General features: G+C 44.2%; 1 protein-coding gene across 1 annotated transcript in view; it reads right to left on the bottom strand.

The window, feature by feature from the left end:
- Positions 1-12,460, bottom strand: part of LOC132885998 (uncharacterized) — a 149,667-nt gene extending 137,207 nt beyond the window's left edge. Inside the window, exons 1-3 of the mRNA XM_060920540.1 lie at positions 11,971-12,460; positions 10,426-10,704; positions 8,506-8,796 (exon numbers count right to left, since the gene is read on the bottom strand). Coding sequence (XP_060776523.1) covers positions 8,506-8,796; positions 10,426-10,704; positions 11,971-12,460 — 1,060 coding nt within the window. The remainder of the gene's footprint in view (positions 1-8,505; positions 8,797-10,425; positions 10,705-11,970) is intronic.
- Positions 12,461-17,044: the final 4,584 nt, after the last annotated feature.

The raw sequence follows: 17,044 nt of genomic DNA, 5'->3' as shown, positions 1-17,044 counted from the left end.
GGTCATGTTTAAGCTTTGAGCTATTTAGCATACCCGCTCAGACACGGAAGGTGTTTGTTTGTTTTATTGTTTATTTTGGTTCTGTTTTTTTTTCTTTGAACTTGTTAGACAGGGTATCTTGCATGATATCTTTCCTTAACTCCATTGCTAGCTTCCCTATCTGATTAGCAGCGCAGCGACAAGTTTGTTATTTTAAGCTCCGAGGCTAGACCGCTACAAGGCCTAGTCCTCTCCATCCAACACCTCTTACACACACATATATACACACTCTCTCTCTCTCTCTCTCTCTCTCTCTCTCGAGTTGAGTTCTTTGCCTAGATAGTCTGTTGGGAATTGTTAAGTACAGTGTTTGGATCCAGCTGTAACGTGGTCAGATTCTCCTTAGCAACTTATTGCTAGCTACCTCAGGGTGATACGCTAGCTCGTAGGCTTGTGTTCTCGACTAGGCCTGCAGGCGCCATTTTTCCGACGCCATTTTGATACCTTCCTCATTGAGTTACCTGTGATATGACACCTAGGCACTGACCGCCATTTTGTTCAAGCATTGCCAGAGTGGCTAGTCATTAGCATCTGCCCACAGATACCTACACAAAGCACACATTAGCCACAGAGCTAATCCTTTGTTCTATTTAGCTAACATTCCTTTGTTTTAGCTAACGACAAGCTAGGTCACACACACACACACACACACACACACACACACACACACCTCCACACACACGCACACACAAGGGATTCTCTTTTTCTATCTTTTTCTCTCTCTCTTTCCCTCAAATTTATAGTCCAGGTGTAATTGTTCCATTGTTTTGTCTTGTTATTACCTTTGCCGACATTGAATGTATTTTGAGATTATTATTATTAGTGAGTAGTAGACAAATAAAAGCTAATAAAATTGAATTGCATTTTACTTGTTCCTGTTGTTTATTCACAAGGTCAACTATTTAGAACTCCTTTTTCCTTCAGAATTTAGCTTTTGTATACAACTGGGTTTCCCATCTAATACAGAGCTACCATTAATCTTGAATGTAACCATTCATGGTGAGTATTAAGATTAATAATTTAAGATTTTATGAGACTGATCTTTATTTATAAATTGATTAATTTAATTATCACATTTATAATTTAATTAATCCCAATTCAACCTACAACAGCAACTCCCCTTAAGCTCTGCGCACAACACTTCCTGTTAGGAACCTAAAGTTAACCCAATGTCATTTCTTTTTTTTTGGTAGCCTTAAGCTACAAACGCAGCGACTCCCCTTAGGCTCTGCGCACAACACTTCCTGTTAGGAACCTAAAGTTAACCCAATGTCATTTCTTTTTTTTTGGTAGCCTTAAGCTACAAACGCAGCGACTCCCCTTAGGCTCTGCGCACAACACTTCCTGTTAGGAACCTAAAGTTAACCCAATGTCATTTCTTTTTTTTTGGTAGCCTTAAGCTACAAACGCAGCGACTCCCCTTAAGCTCTGCACACAACACCTGTTCTGCCTCAGGCAATGGACAAGCATCCAAACATCTACGGGCCTCTTTGACCCACTGATCCACGGTGAGTAGATCAACAGACAGTTTATCTGTGAACTTAGAACACTTGCGTTCACGTGGGACATAAACATAACGTGGTTGCAGCACAGGACTTGAAACACTGCTAGTTGCAGGTTAAGAATTAATGGGAGCAGGTAGTGCATTTAACTCACTGTTCGATGTTGAACCACTTGTTGCACCCTCTTGCCCCCATTGTGCTTTCAACTGTTCGTTTTCAGCCCGAAGCTGTCTCAATTCATTCATTAAGTCCTGCAGGTCGCCCAGGCTTTCTTGAGTGGACATAGTCTTTGTCAAAGTGGCGGGTCTTCAGCTGTTTCTTATCCTACATCCAATGTCCCACGATGCGGGTGTGATACCGTTTCTCTCCTCCAAACCAAAGGGAAAAAAAAGAACCTTCCTACCTCCAAGCCTCTAACCCCTACCCCAATACTGGCCAAGAAAAAAAAACAAAAAAGCCCCAAACAAAACATACTCCAATCACGAGCCCTTGGATCCTGCCGACTACGCCAGATGTAATATGGTGAAGGATGTTAAATTCACCAAAGGTTCCCCAACAATATTCAAAAAGATCCAAAGGACAAGTAAAATGGAGTAAAAAAATATATTTTGTTTATTTTTCTTCAATAGAGGAAAATGTCGTTTTGTCTCTTTTTCTTTCTTATTTCGATTTCAATAAAAAAGGAAATTGCACAACTTCACTATCGCCCCCTATAATGAAGGCAAAACAAATACATAATATGCAAAAAACCCACAATTAACTTGAGGCTGACTAGGCCACAGTACTGTGTCAATGGCTTTGAGAATCTAGACCCACAGCAGGTATAGCTATCACACATCTATAAGAAAGGCACCGCAATCACACGTGAAAACCTCACGGCAAACAATAGTTAAGATGGCTTGTAGTACACGAAATGAGCCACAACAAATCGAGCACACGTCTTATGCACACCGCAATACCTAATGAAAACCGATGATAAACCCTGCTGTAAGTAGCTTCAAGCCAGTTGACACAGACACCGTATGCTGGACTATGGCCTCAGTCAAACGAAACAAAACAGACATAAAATCAAAATAAATCTGGCCCTGACTCAATTTTAATACACTAAACGGCTTGGAGGTTTATACAGGAGGGAGAGAAAGCGGCACAACCACCCCCTGAGCACTGAGCCACTGAAACATACCAAAAATACACATGACTACAAACACATTAAATTTAAAATCACATTTCTTACTACACAAATCCCATTCCCACTCTTACTCTCCCATGAATGTTGCATACCCATTATTTGTGTGTATATATGGAACAGAAAGGTGGGATGTGAGAGATTACTCATCAACCAGTTAAATACACTAGGCACCCTCAACCCAAGTCTTCCCCCCAGTTAATTTAACAGTAACATGGACGTTAGCTACCTGCCACAGTGGGTCCTAGGTGTAAGTCCGCGGGAGAATGACGAACCCACCAGTCTGCACACGCAGACGCCGCTCCTGTTATTAAAATGTAACCATTCCAGAACATGAGCATTAATAATTGTTTGCCATAGCAGCTTAGCAGACATAACGAGGCTAGAGACAACAAGACAATGGCAGCTACCTGGTACACTGGTGATCCTACGGGGCTACTCCTTGATGGCGTGATGTTCACAGAGGCCAGTACGCGAGCCTGTCCCTATAATTCTCGCAGTTGTTCCCTCGCGGTGAGGCGCCGGTTGAGTACGGGTTCGCTCAATATTCGCCTCTTTCCTCGCGGTGGGGCACCTGCTGAGCACGGGCTCGCCTAAATGTTCGCCTCTTTGCAGTCAAAACACACCCAGTGACCAAGGAGCTACACGCATGAGCCATGCCAGGAGTCAGCTCGGCCTAAAACTAGCCTTAGGCTACCAGCAGAACAACTCCCCACACGCTCCGTCCAAAAGGGTTCAAAATGTTCTCTTCCTTTTTAGTCCCTTTATCCCCTCCCCTGCTTGTGGCTTCCGCTCACGATCTAGGAGTCCAAGCTCCACTTAAACATCAGTGCTCCCCCCACTGGGAGGGAGTGTGTGTGTGTGTGTGTGTGTGTGTGTGTGTGTGTGTGTGTGTGTGTGTGTGTGCGCGCGCATATCAGTAAATGGGTTTATGTGCGTTGGAATAAACAAAAATCATCAATATTACACCCGGTCACACCAATAATAATAATAATAATAATATATTTAATAACATGGTATTAAAATCCCCCCCCGCCCACGATATGATCGTCCATCACGATGTTTGCACTGTAAACATCGTCGATGCCAATTAAGGGGACATCGCACAGCCCTAATTGTAGCTATAAACAGGCATTTCCTCACCAGCCTTGATTTGTTTCTCTCTCATTTAGTTAATAAGGCAAAAAAGCAGCTTGTCCTATTACAGATAAACTGCAAAGCATGAACTCCTCTGTCCTTTTCAGAAAACTTAAAGCATATACGCAGAGCCATGTCCTCACTTTTGTGTATAAATGCCTTGAGACCTCAAGAATGGCACAGGAATAGTTTTAAGCGTTAACAATAAATCTAATATAGTCATTTTTATGATTAAAGTGATTTATATAGGTAGCGGTCTAAGTGAATGACCTTGACGTCCATAAGGTCACAGCAGGAAGCCTATCGGTCTCATCACCATTTCCGCTATACTAAAACACAGAGCTGGCTGCAACTCCGATCCTCCATTTTGAGCTAATTTATCGCCATGCCACGTGGATGTGTTGCTGCACCTGCCAGCAACATGACAGAAGGTGGATTTACGTTGTATTCATGGTCCAAGAATGTTCAAACTGCTAAAACCCGGGACGGAACAGGATGTCACCAGTTTTAGCAAGAACTGAGGGGAGGTCACTGCCCGAGCGATATGTCACGTCCTATTCCATCCCGGGTTTTAGCAACAACCTTCGGCTCACCCCGGGAGGACTGGTGCAACTGAACTTTGCTTTTTTTTTTTAAATAAATAAACAAAATAAATACTTTCCTTTTCTTGTAGTTTTCTTTTTCTTTAATTGTTGATACTGCACCCTCTTTCAATACGGGCTTATAGCCAACGCTCCTCAACAGATCAGAGGTTTCGTACGAGTCTTCAATAAAATGTGCAGAGCAGAGACCACTTCATAGGCACCCAATGTGCCCGTGAATGTCTAGCAAAACGCGTCCAAATCTTTGCAATTGCCTGAGCCGAGCAGTAATGGTGGAATACTCCATATAGACAAAATAGAGAATGAGTGGAGCAGCCATCTTATTTCTGCGCTGGATATTGCTGCCATCTCGCCCTTATGTGGAAGAAGTGAATGAACGGAGAACTGAACAAACAACTGAAAGTCAGATTGTTTCAAAACAATCGGCCACAAGATCAGCCTTCAAGAAGCGAGAACACAGACGGGTAAGCTCCGACTCTCATTTGGATACAAAACAACAAAAACAACACGTTGTTTACCTGCATTTAGATTAAATACATGTAACTTGTATTGTGTGTTTCAGTTACCGGTATAAGATTATTTAATTTGCTTCAGAATGTGATAGTCTCAGTTCATCTGATTATTTAATTAGCCTTTTACATTTTATCAGTGAAAATGCATGCATGTACATGTATGTTGCATAAGTTATAACACCCATCCTGTTTTAATGAGAGTCAACCCACAATCAATGAAGTCAAACCAGTCTTAGTTGAGCAAGTCGGTAACGGTTTTTCTTACTTTCACCATAAGTTTTTATTTATATGACTTTGGTCTATAGCTGTAAAAGGCCTTAAAACCGATTACTGCAGTGACGTCACGCACTCAGGGCTGGCTGGCTCAGCTCGAATGCCAACTTTGTGGTCGATTTTAACTCTCAAAAATATATATTTTTTTATTCCCATTTATACAGCATACAAGAGTCAAGGATGGAGATACTATCCACTCAGAAATGCATTTAAAAATAAAGGCTCTGCGTCTCTCCTTTAAAGCTACATCTTTAGCTCTGACTGTTTCAAAGAGCTGACACTGGAGAATCTCATCTCATCTCATCTCATTATCTCTAGCCGCTTTATCCTTCTACAGGGTCGCAGGCAAGCTGGAGCCTATCCCAGCTGACTACGGGCGAAAGGCGGGGTACACCCTGGACAAGTCACCAGGTCATCACAGGGCTGACACATAGACACACAACCATTCACACTCACATTCACACCTACGGTCAATTTAGAGTCACCAGTTAACCTAACCTGCATGTCTTTGGACTGTGGGGGAAAACGGAGCACCCGGAGGAAACCCACGCGGACACGGGGAGAACATGCAAACTCCACACAGAAAGGCCCTCGCCAGCCACGGGGCTCGAACCCGGACCTTCTTGCTGTGAGGCGACAGCGCTAACCACTACACCACCGTGCCGCCACACTGGAGAATCCTTCCATAAATTAAATTAAACAAACATCTTCGAACAGAAAACTTCACCATATCAACAATTATACACTTTTTTTTTATAGTTTTGTTAAATTACATGTTTTTAATCTCTTTATCTTTGGGCTTAGATTATGTGAAGCATCCACCATACAAGTCCCTCTGAATGAGCTGTTACTATAGAAACAGTACCATATTAGGATGAGTGCGTGGCACACCTAAAATAGAGTGACCACATTTCGGTGGTAAGACTCCTTTAATTAGTATTATAATTATTTTTGCTCATGTATACATTTATGTTTTGAATTAGAAGTCGTATATTGCCTTGAGGTGCTTCGCTTATGTTGGAAATGGGAGGGGCGGAACGCTTGTGTTGTCACTAGTTGCTCCGGGGAACAGTAAGGGAGCGGAACTGACGCCGTTTCCTCAGAAGCAATCTGGGAAGGAAACAAGGCGCACTGTGTCCTCATTCCTCTGCTTTACCTGCTTTATACAGGTCATGTATTTGTTACCGCAGTCTCCCATCCCTGGGACCTGTAACAAGTGCACTGTCAGAGCTGCTGTTATAGAAAATTAATCAACACCTTTTGACCAATCAGAATCCAGAATTCAACAGTTACATGGAATAAATGTTATAGTGAGTATTTCTGCACTTCTCTGTTTCCATACAGGTATAAACACTTTTATAAGAGATTAGGAATGTGTTCATTCTTCTCATAATCACTGAATGGATAATAATAATAATAATAATAATAAATTATTATTATATTTTGTGAAATAACAGTTGTATCACCTGTATCCACCAGTCTGTATCTCACATACGAGAGTGAATCTCTCCCTGATAAACACACACTCAAGGGTCATTCCACGTCAATTCAACCGGGGCCCGCGCACTTAGGTCTTAAAAAATTCTGAAAAAAAAAATCACCAGATGTGCCCATGTTACCTGGGAGAAACACTGTAAATTTATTTGAATGTAAGATGTATACTTTCCATGTTACAGCCAGTTTTACTGGGGGAGGGGGGTGTCAATTTCTGTTCAGACTCCTTTTTTTTTGTCAAAGTTCACAAGCCCATAGCTCAAGAACTAAACCATGTAGGAGGCTCAAATTTTGCATGCTGGTACATAAATAGGAATAGTATGTAGCAAAACTGTCATTTTGGGTCCGGATGATCCTGCATGGTCATAACACTCCCTCAAAGATGATCAAAATTTTATTGGAGTTTTTGGCTGTGCCCCGTTTAGGCCTTCAGAAGACATATTTTTACCCAACATAGGCTCTTGATTTTTTTCCCTTATTGAGATAAGTAAGTAGAAACACACTCAAAAAAAAGCAATAAAAAAAGGAAACTCTATCAGTGTTTGAACAGAAGACCTCACAAGTCTGACAAATCATTCTGGATGTCATTTTCAGAGCACCGTAACACCTTGTGGGAATGTGCGCAGATTTTTTAAAATATTTTTTTCTTTATTCTCCATGATACCTTCTTTTTAAAAACACCAATTTGGCTTGTCTTACTTGAATCTTTCTTTTTTATTTTCCACCCTGAACATGGGCAAAATGCACCATTGAGAGCAATATGTTTTCTATAACATTAAAGAGTAAATAACCAAAGGCCAATTTTGCCCTGACATGATCACCTGAGAGTGCCTGTGCAGGGGTGGAGGGATCAATATTGAGAGTAAACACAGATGCCCCTAAAATCACTGAATCACTGAAATTGAAAAGGATCCCTCCACCCCTGCACAGGCACTCTCAGGTGATCATGTCAGGGCAAAATTGGCCTTTGGTTATTTACTCTTTGGTTATTTACCCACAAGGTGTTACGATGCTCTGAAAATGACATCCAAAATGATTTGTCAGACTTGTGAGGTCTTCTGTTCAAACACTGATAGAGTTTCTTTTTTTTTATTGCTTTTTTTTTTGAGTGTTTCTCTACTTACTTATCTCAATAAGGGAAAGAAATCAAGAGCCTATGTTGGGTAAAAATATGTCTTCTGAAGGCCTAAACAGAGCACAGCCAAAAACTCCAATAAAATTTTGATCATTTTTGAGGGAGTGCTATGACCATGCAGGATCATCCAGACCCAAAATGACAGTTTTGCTACATACTATTCCTATTTATGTACCAGCATGCAAAATTTGAGCCTCCTACATGGTTTAGTTCTTGAGCTATGGGCTTGTGAACTTTGACAAAAAAAAAGGAGTCTGAACAAAATAGACACCCCCTCCCCCACTAAAACTGGCTGTAACATGGAAAGTATACATCTTACATTCAAATAAATTTACAGTGTTTCTCCTAGGTAACATGGGCACATCTGGTGATTTTTTCAGAATTTGAGACCCAAGTGCGCGGGCCCCGGTTGAATTGACGTGGAATGACCCTCAACTGTTTTACTGACTTTACTGAGCCTTGTTCGACCTCACTGACCACAAATAACACCTACCTTTTAAAACTTATTTCAAGATTATTTAAAACATTATAGAATAACATGGAATTGCTCTAATTATGCAGTATTTTTATTCACACCCCTCCTAACTTCAGACCTGCTGAAAAAAGTGAAAATTTTATGCGGTACCTCTTACTGTAATCCTGACAAAATCACTGTAGTCTGTGTAGTAGTCTCTTTGCGCCCATGCGTTCCGCCTGTGTGCTCCACACCGATACCCAGTTTCTCCTGCAGTATCAACTGTCACTTTGACTGAGTTGGTGTTTGCAGCTCCAGTGTTCACAAACTGCGAATCCTGATTCTTTTTCTCCCAGAGAAACTGCCATCCAGCCCCCTGCTGCAGCTCACAGCTCAGAGTGATGGTGTCTCCAGTGTAGACGGAGCTCTGAGGATTCACTCTCACAGTCACTTTGGGTTTTTCTGTTGGTATGAAATGATGGTGTCAGAGCTGCTTTTCACTTCACAACAGAAGCAATAGATTCACTGTGCTCATTAAATGCTTTCAGAAATATTTCTAACAAACATTTATATATTTTTCGCGGTCCAAATCCTGCGCTCTGATTGGCTGGCGAGCGGGTCTGTATCCTAAATGTTTGGCAGCATTTCTCAGGAGAATAGCATTAATTTTACAGCATGGATAGCGATAACGACAGTGTTCACAGCGAGAGCGAGTTTCACTACCCTGAGGAAGAAGAAATAAAATAAAACATTTCAGCAGAAAGCTAAAAACGTCTAACTTGCTCACAGTTTGATCTCATTAGTTAATGAGGCCCATTTTGGACCATGTTATCCTCATACATAATATTACGATCGGTAAAAACTTTAAACCAGTACAATCTCTTCTTCAAAGTTTCACCAAATGGCTTTATTTATGCAATATAAAGGTCATAATACTGGATAACTTTGGTCGAGCAAAAACATGGCTGAATCCTGAATGACTCCTATTTGTATAAAAAGGGCACTACATAGGCGGCAGAATGTAGTGTTTTTCCTGCCATGGAAGTGCACTTGTATACCGAGAAGGAAGCCATTTGCATTACAGCCGTGAATGAGGATTCAAAATGGCGGCTCGGCTCGGTTTCCCCTTTCGGGCGCTCTCGTTTTCTGTTAGAATTTGGGAAAGAAAAATAAATAAATATATTAAGAAAGAAATTGGTGCCGACGAGACAAACTAAACAAAACAGGGACTCAGTTACTCATCTCATCTCATTATCTCTAGCCGCTTTATCCTGTTCTGCAGGGTCGCAGGCAAGCTGGAGCCTATCCCAGCTGACTACGGGCGAAAGGTGGGGTACACCCTGGACAAGTCGCCAGGTCATCACAGGGCTGACACATAGACACAGACAACCATTCACACTCACATTCACACCTACGGTCAATTTAGAGTCACCAGTTAACCTAACCTGCATGTCTTTGGACTGTGGGGGAAACCGGAGCACCCAGAGGAAACCCACGCGGACACGGGGAGAACATGCAAACTCCACACAGAAAGGCCCTCGCCGGCCACGGGGCTCGAACCCGGACCTTCTTGCTGTGAGGCGACAGTGCTAACCACTACACCACCGTGCCGCCCGGACTCAGTTACTGACAGCTCAAAATCTCATCTCATTTTCTCTAGCCGCTTTATCCTGTTCTACAGGGTCGCAGGCAAGCTGGAGCCTATCCCAGCTGACTACGGGCGAAAGGCGGGGTACACCCTGGACAAGTCGCCAGGTCATCACAGGGCCGACACATAGACACAGACAACCATTCACACTCACATTCACACCTACGGTCAATTTAGAGTCACCAGTTAACCTAACCTGCATGTCTTTGGACTGTGGGGGAAACCGGAGCACCCGGAGGAAACCCACGCGGACACGGGGAGAACATGCAAACTCCAAACAGAAAGGCCCTCGCCGGCCACGGGGCTCGAACCTGGACCTTCTTGCTGTGAGGCGACAGTGCTAACCACTACACCGCCCGGACTCAGTTACTGACAGCTCAAAATCTGAACCCTAAAAAATAATGGGAACATATTAAATTAAAACAAAACCCCCACAGACTGACCTGATACAGTCAGTGTAACAGCATCACTGATCTCTGAATCCTGTCCTCTGCAGGTGTAGGAACCACCGTCAGAGTCACCAACAGGCCTGAGAAACAACTCCTGCTTTGTGCCGTCTCTGAAGACTATATGTCCTCCCTGTGATAATCTGTAATTATTCTTATACCAGCTGTATGGCCGCTGAGTGTCTCCTCCTCCCTGTGTGTCACATCTGAGAGTAACATGCTCTCCAATGAACACATGTGCATCAGGCTGAATGGACACCACAGCTTTAACTCTCCCTGCAATAATAATAATAATAAATTAATAAATAAATAGGTAAAAAAAATGCACATGTAGTAATTCCCAAGTGTACAGAGGTGGAAAGAGACATTTTAAACAACCCTATGAATAATTTTATTTGACATAAACTGGAAATGCATCAATGGCATTTTTTCAGACTGAGTATGAGTAAATAGTTTTGGTACTTCTTGATACAGACACAAAAATGTGTTACCTTGTTAGTATTGAACCAAATGTTCACAAATTTTTTAGGCAAATGGAGGTTATGATTTTTCTGCACCTGCAAGCTTTAACCACCCAATATTTCAAAAATAGCTATAATGTTGGCAAAGCAATTCTTTGTCAGTTTAAGTTGAAATTGAACCACAGTAAAACATTCTTGCCAAAAGCATCTTTTTTTCTGTCATTCATCCAGATATCTGTAATGTTTATACCTTGTATTTTGATTTATAAATTACTGCTGACACGGAGCTTCACATGAACGCTGCTTTATTATTAATGCAAATCACTGGACCGACCTCTAGGGGCAACATTCAATAAACGTCTACATAAACGTACTGATGTCAGCAGTACGTGCCAGCATTTCTATCAGAACAGCAGTCTGAATATTACATCACTTCTTTTTTTTTTTTTTTTTTAACCATGTTTGCCACTTCTGGTTACTTCAATACACAATACATTGAATATTAATTGCATAAATGATTAGACTCCTTTGGTGCAATAAACAGGTGAGTATGGAGGCAATCATACATTCACTTAGTTTGTAATTAACTGTGTAACGCCATGAGGTAAGTATTTGGCTTGTTTCAGCATAGATGGGTAAGTGCAGATTTGAATAGAAAGAACCACATTTTTCTTAACTACTTCAGTGCGGCAATAACAACATACACATTTTCAAGTGCAGCAATGAAAACCATGAGAAGTAAAGAAGAGGTTACGTAAATACTTAAGTATAGTATTTCAAGCATAGGGTATGAAACTACAACAATACCCAAACTTGGGTAAATACTGGGATTTTAAAACTTTATCCCGAGTAGATTCAAAGCGTAGTGCATAGAAATCAGACAGTTAACGAAATCGGGTGCACTTAGACTTGGCAGACTTGCCAAAGTGATTTCAAGTAGGGAGCATAGAAATATATAACCGATTACAATAGTATAAATCACAGTTTCTTTTTTCTTTACACATTTCATTTCACAGTATCTTCTCTCTCTCTCTTTTTTTTTTTAAGTTGCCTGTCTTTCCTCAGGCTGTGTCAAAGTCACTGAGGTACAGTGGAGGCTGTCGGCGCCTGGCCGGATACCTTGCTAACACAGGGGCAGTGCCAGTAGTGACGTCAGGGGTGACATCGTCCTCTTCTTCAGCTGCTGTGTCGTGCAGTGTAGGACTGAGCTTTTTAAAGAAGGAGGAGTTTCTCGTTACCGAGTGTCCACTCCGCTCAGCTGTGACCATGGTGCCTTTGACAGTGGTTACTTTGTAAGGCTTGGGGTTGTATGCTGGGGTAAGTTTGTTGTGCCTGGGTTGGGAACACAACACCATGTCGCCAGGTTGGAAAGGGTGAGGCCTGGCGTGTTGGCAAGTGTCTGAGTAGGTTTTCATCTTGGCTTTGGCCTCGCGGTCTCTTGTGCGAAGGGCCTTGTCGGGTGTAGTGTGTGTGTGGTCACAGAGGGCATTTTGGTGTGGATCCTGCATTTGAGCAGCAGCTCGGCAGGTGATGATGATGTGGTGCTGTGTGGTGTGGCACGATATTCCCATAGGAATGTGTATAGGTGCTGTTTCCATGGGATATTTTGCATGTGTGCCACTCGGAGGCACTTACCGAGTGTCCTCATGAATCTCTCTGCTGTGGCGTTGGCTTGAGGCCACAGTGGTGTGATTTTTCGATGGTGGAAGCCCATGTAGGCCGCAAATTTGCTGAACTATTCACCGTTGAAGGGAGGGCCGTTGTCTGTTTTCACTGTTCTGGGGATGCCGAGCATCAAGAAGACCTTGTCCATCACAGGAATGACCGTGTTTGCAGATGTGGAGCGTATGATCTCAACTACTGGGTATCTGGAGTACTCATCCACGATGACTAGGAGGTGTTCACCTGTTGGCAATGGGCCATAGAAGTCTGCACTGACGTCCTGCCAGACTGTGTCGGGGAGGTCTGACATCTGCAGAGGCTCGGTGTGTGTCTCTGGTGTGGTGGCTTGACACGCTAGACAGTCTCTCACCATCGCTTCAGCTTGCCGGTTGATGTTTGGAAACCATACCTTCTCTCTCAGCAGGGCTTTTGTCTTGGTGGTTCCCTGGTGCGACTCGTGTGCGATCTGGAGGGCTCTGAGCTGGAGTGAAGAGGGAATGACGATCCTGGAACCCTTCAGAATGATGTTGCTCTCATGTGACACTGTAAGTTCACCCTTTACATGTTCGTATTGCTTCAGAACAGTGTCTGTTGTGACTGTGTGCCAAGTGTTGTTACGGATGAGGGTACTGACCTTTTGCAAGGTTTCGTCTTTGAGTGTCTCACGCTTGATTTCATCCAGTGTCATTGCTCTTGGTGTGTTGTTCTGTGTGATGAAGTTGACATACTCTTCAGCTACCTTTGTTGCACGTGTGTTTTTGTTGTGTGGGTGTGTTTGGATTGGGTGACGAGACATGTAGTCTGCTGGGTTTTCCGAGCCTTTTCGGTACTCCACCTTGAGTCTGTAAGGCTGGAGTCGGAGTCCCCATTGCTCGATGCGGGCTGGTGGCTTGGACCTCGGATTGTTCCAGATGAGCTCTAGTGGCTTGTGATCCGTCACCATGGTGAATTCTTTGCCATAGATGTAAAGATGGAAGTGTTCGCAGCTCCATACGATGGCAAGTGCTTCACGCTCTGTCTGGGAGTAACGCCGTTCTACGTCACTGAGTGCTCTGCTTGCATAAGCGATGATGTGCTTCCTGTTGCTTTTGTCTTTCTGCAGCAGTATTGCCCCTAGTCCCACTGGGCTGGCGTCGACGATGAGCTCAGTGTCCATGTTGGGGTTGAAGTATGCCATCGTGGTGTCACTGGTGAGGCTGTCTTTAAGCTTGCTCAGCGCTGCGTCCTGTTCAACACCCCACTGCCAGGGAGTGTCCTTTCTGATGAGTTTCCTCAGTGGCTCTGTGACGGTGGCAAAGTCAGGGATGAAGCGTGAGCAGTAGTTTGCCATGCCTAGAAAACTCCTCACCTCTGCTGCATCCTTGGGCTTGTCTGCTTGTTGTATGCTTTCGACTTTTCTTGGGTCTGCTGAGATGCCACCATCCGAGAACACGAACCCGAAGAACTCTAGCCGATTCTTGTTGAATTCACACTTCTTCCTGTTTAGTGTGAGGCCCCATTCTTTCAGCCGCTGGAACACTGCCGTCAGGCTCTTGTCGTGGTCAGCCTGTGTCGCCCCGTAGATGATGATGTCATCGCTGAGGTTCTTCACTCCGGCGATGCCCTGAAGTGTCTGACGAATGGTGTTTTGGAAGACTTCTGCCGCTGAGGAGATCCCAAAATTGAGGCGCTTGTACCTCCTCAGGCCTAGGTGTGTGGTGAACGTGGTGATGTACCTGCTGTCGGGGTGTAGTTCCAGCTGTTGGTACCCCGCCGTCAGGTCCAGCTTTGAGAACACCGTTGCTCCATTCAGTTCATGAATGATGTCGTCGATGGTTGGGGACAGGTGACGCTCCCTCAGAATGGCTGTGTTTGCCTGCCACATGTCAACGCATATGCGCACCTTGTCTGGGTCTTTGGGCTTCGGCGGTGTGACGATGGGTGATACCCACGGTGTTGGGCCGGTCACTTTCTCAATGATGTCCTCTGCTTCAAGTCTCCGCAGCTCAGCTTCAACTTTTTCATGCACGTGGAACGGGACTCTGCGGTGTGGCTGGCATGTTGGTTGAATGTCTGGGTTGATGTGCAGTGTGACCTGGAAATCTTTGAGCTTACCAATGCTGTCGAACAGTTCAGGGTGGCTGCTTACGAGCTGATCCGCAACTGTGAGGCTTGTTGGTGGGGGCGTGATGGAGTGTATGATTTTGATGAGCCCCAGTTCATCCGCTGTCTGGTAACTGAGCAGGGAGCAGCCATCACCTCTGACCACGTAGAATGTGCCGTCTGTCTTCCTCTTGTTCCGTGCCTCTACACAGCCGGTGAACTTCCCGATGATGGGCAGAGCGTCTTTGGATCCATAGGCCAGTATTCTAAGGTCTGTGCAGAGGAGGCGAGGCTGGATGCTCAGGTTGTTGTATATATGTCTTTTCACTGATGATGTTTACTGCAGCACCAGAGTCGATTAGAGCTTGCACTTTGTCTTCATTCAGTGTGATCTTCGTCAGTAGCTGCTTGCTGTCTTTGCTGCTTTTAACAGTGTACGCATAGCACTCATCATCACTGCTTGAAGATGACTCACATCGGGCTGGTTCATGTTGAGCTGGTTCTCGTTGGGTCTCTATCTGGTTGACTCTTCTTCTGCTGTTTTTCCTGTGTGTCCGTGTGTCTGTCGTCTGCTCTGTGTGTTGTTTTGACCTGCACTGCCTTGCGAAGTGGTTCCGTTTCCCGCACGCTTTGCACTGTTTGCCTCTCGCTGGACAGTCGTTGGAGTGTGGCCACTCACCCCCGCAGTTTCTGCACCGAGTGTTGCCGCCGCCACCGGTACGTCTCGCTGCGTGCTGTTGGTAGGCTTTTCTCTCTGGCTGATGTTTCTGCACTCGGTTTACTGACGCGGTGAGGCTGGAGCCCTCTTCGATTCCCTTCAACTGCAACTCCGACATTTCAAGAGTCCTTCCATACTCGAGCAGGTCTTTTAGCTTTTTGTCTGCTTTTCTCAAGCCGTATTTATGCACCCTGGATGACGTGCAGCTTTGAATGATCTGTGATTTGATTTCATTGTCCACATCGCTAAACTCACAATGTTTCGCTAACATGCGAAGTCGGGTGGTATAAACATCCAAACTCTCACCAGGCAGTTGTGCAGCTTTCCTGAAGACATAGACTTCATACTGGACGTTCCTTTTCGGCGCGAAGTGCTCTGTTAGTTTAGCCGTGACGTCTGCATACTTGTCTGCGTCTCTCGCCATCATGTCATAGATGTCGTGCACCCTCTCACCAGCCAGATGAAGCAGAAGAGCTTTTAATCTCGCATCTCCGGTGATGTTCATTGCCGTGGTGTAGTTTTCGTACCGTTGGAGCCACTTGGTCCAACGGGGTCCAACAGAGCTAGGCTCGCTCTCCGGATCAAACTGTGGTACAGCCGGGCCGTGGGCTAGCATGTTGACCGTTGCTACCTGACTAGCTGAACTGACTGAGGTAAACTAACTTAATAAAAACAGAAATATGGAGTGCTGTGTTGTTGATGTTGTCGTTTGGTCTTCACCGTTATCCTCGTCGCCAATGTAATGTTTATACCTTGTATTTTGATTTATAAATTACTGCTGACACGGAGCTTCACATGAACGCTGCTTTATTATTAATGCAAATCACTGGACTGACCTCTAGGGGCAACATTCAATAAACGTCTACATAAACGTACTGACGTCAGCAGTACGTGCCAGCATTTCTATCAGAACAGCAGTCTGAATATTACACAGGCATGAAAACGGGTCAGGGGTGAAAAAGGTGAGAAGGGTGCACGAGTGGTGATGTGGCCTCTGGTGTTGTTTTATTTTGTTTGGGGGGTCCTGTCCTCCCCCAGAATAAATATTATAGCCTCCTTACTAAGTATACTGTATTGACATTTGCACAAGGACATATAGTACAAATACATGTAGTTATAGTGAAATTATGCCCTGGAAAAAAATGCGAATAATAGAACGAAGAAAGTGGAGAACACACAAGGAATAGTGATCATTTTTTCCTTTTATTTGCCTGGACCACCAGTGTCTCCATGGCCCACTTTCGCCGAGTTGCCACATGTTTCAGCCTTGCCCGCTTCTCTCCTTCAGCAGTCTGTTTCTTGGTCTGCTGAGCACTGCAAGTTGCTTGAGAGCCATACTTGCTCTGCTGCTTTTCCTCCTTGTTCACCCTCTGCTGGTGTTTGTATGTGGCTGCTGCAAAGTTAATGTTCTTGCACAATGTTCTGTCCACTTCCCCAAACTTCACGTCCTCCCTTCTAAAGAGCTGCATAGCTGTCTTCCCCCTGGACATCAGCGTGTACTTGACCATCTGTATTGCATTAAATGTTTCCACATTCATGTTGCCACTCCTTTGATCAATTACATCATTCATCAGACTAAATGAGGACTCGACTCTAGGTTCATGAAAGATGGAGAGGCAACACTTAACCAGTGCACCCAGGGAGGGGTACTTGTCTGGTTTGTCGAAGACATGACCCCACCACTCCACGATGC

Source organism: Neoarius graeffei, chromosome 1, assembly GCF_027579695.1.
Source record: "Neoarius graeffei isolate fNeoGra1 chromosome 1, fNeoGra1.pri, whole genome shotgun sequence".
Classification (NCBI taxonomy): domain Eukaryota; kingdom Metazoa; phylum Chordata; class Actinopteri; order Siluriformes; family Ariidae; genus Neoarius; species Neoarius graeffei.
The sequence above is the reverse complement of the archived record's forward strand: the minus strand, read 5'-3'. Positions and strand labels throughout refer to the sequence as shown.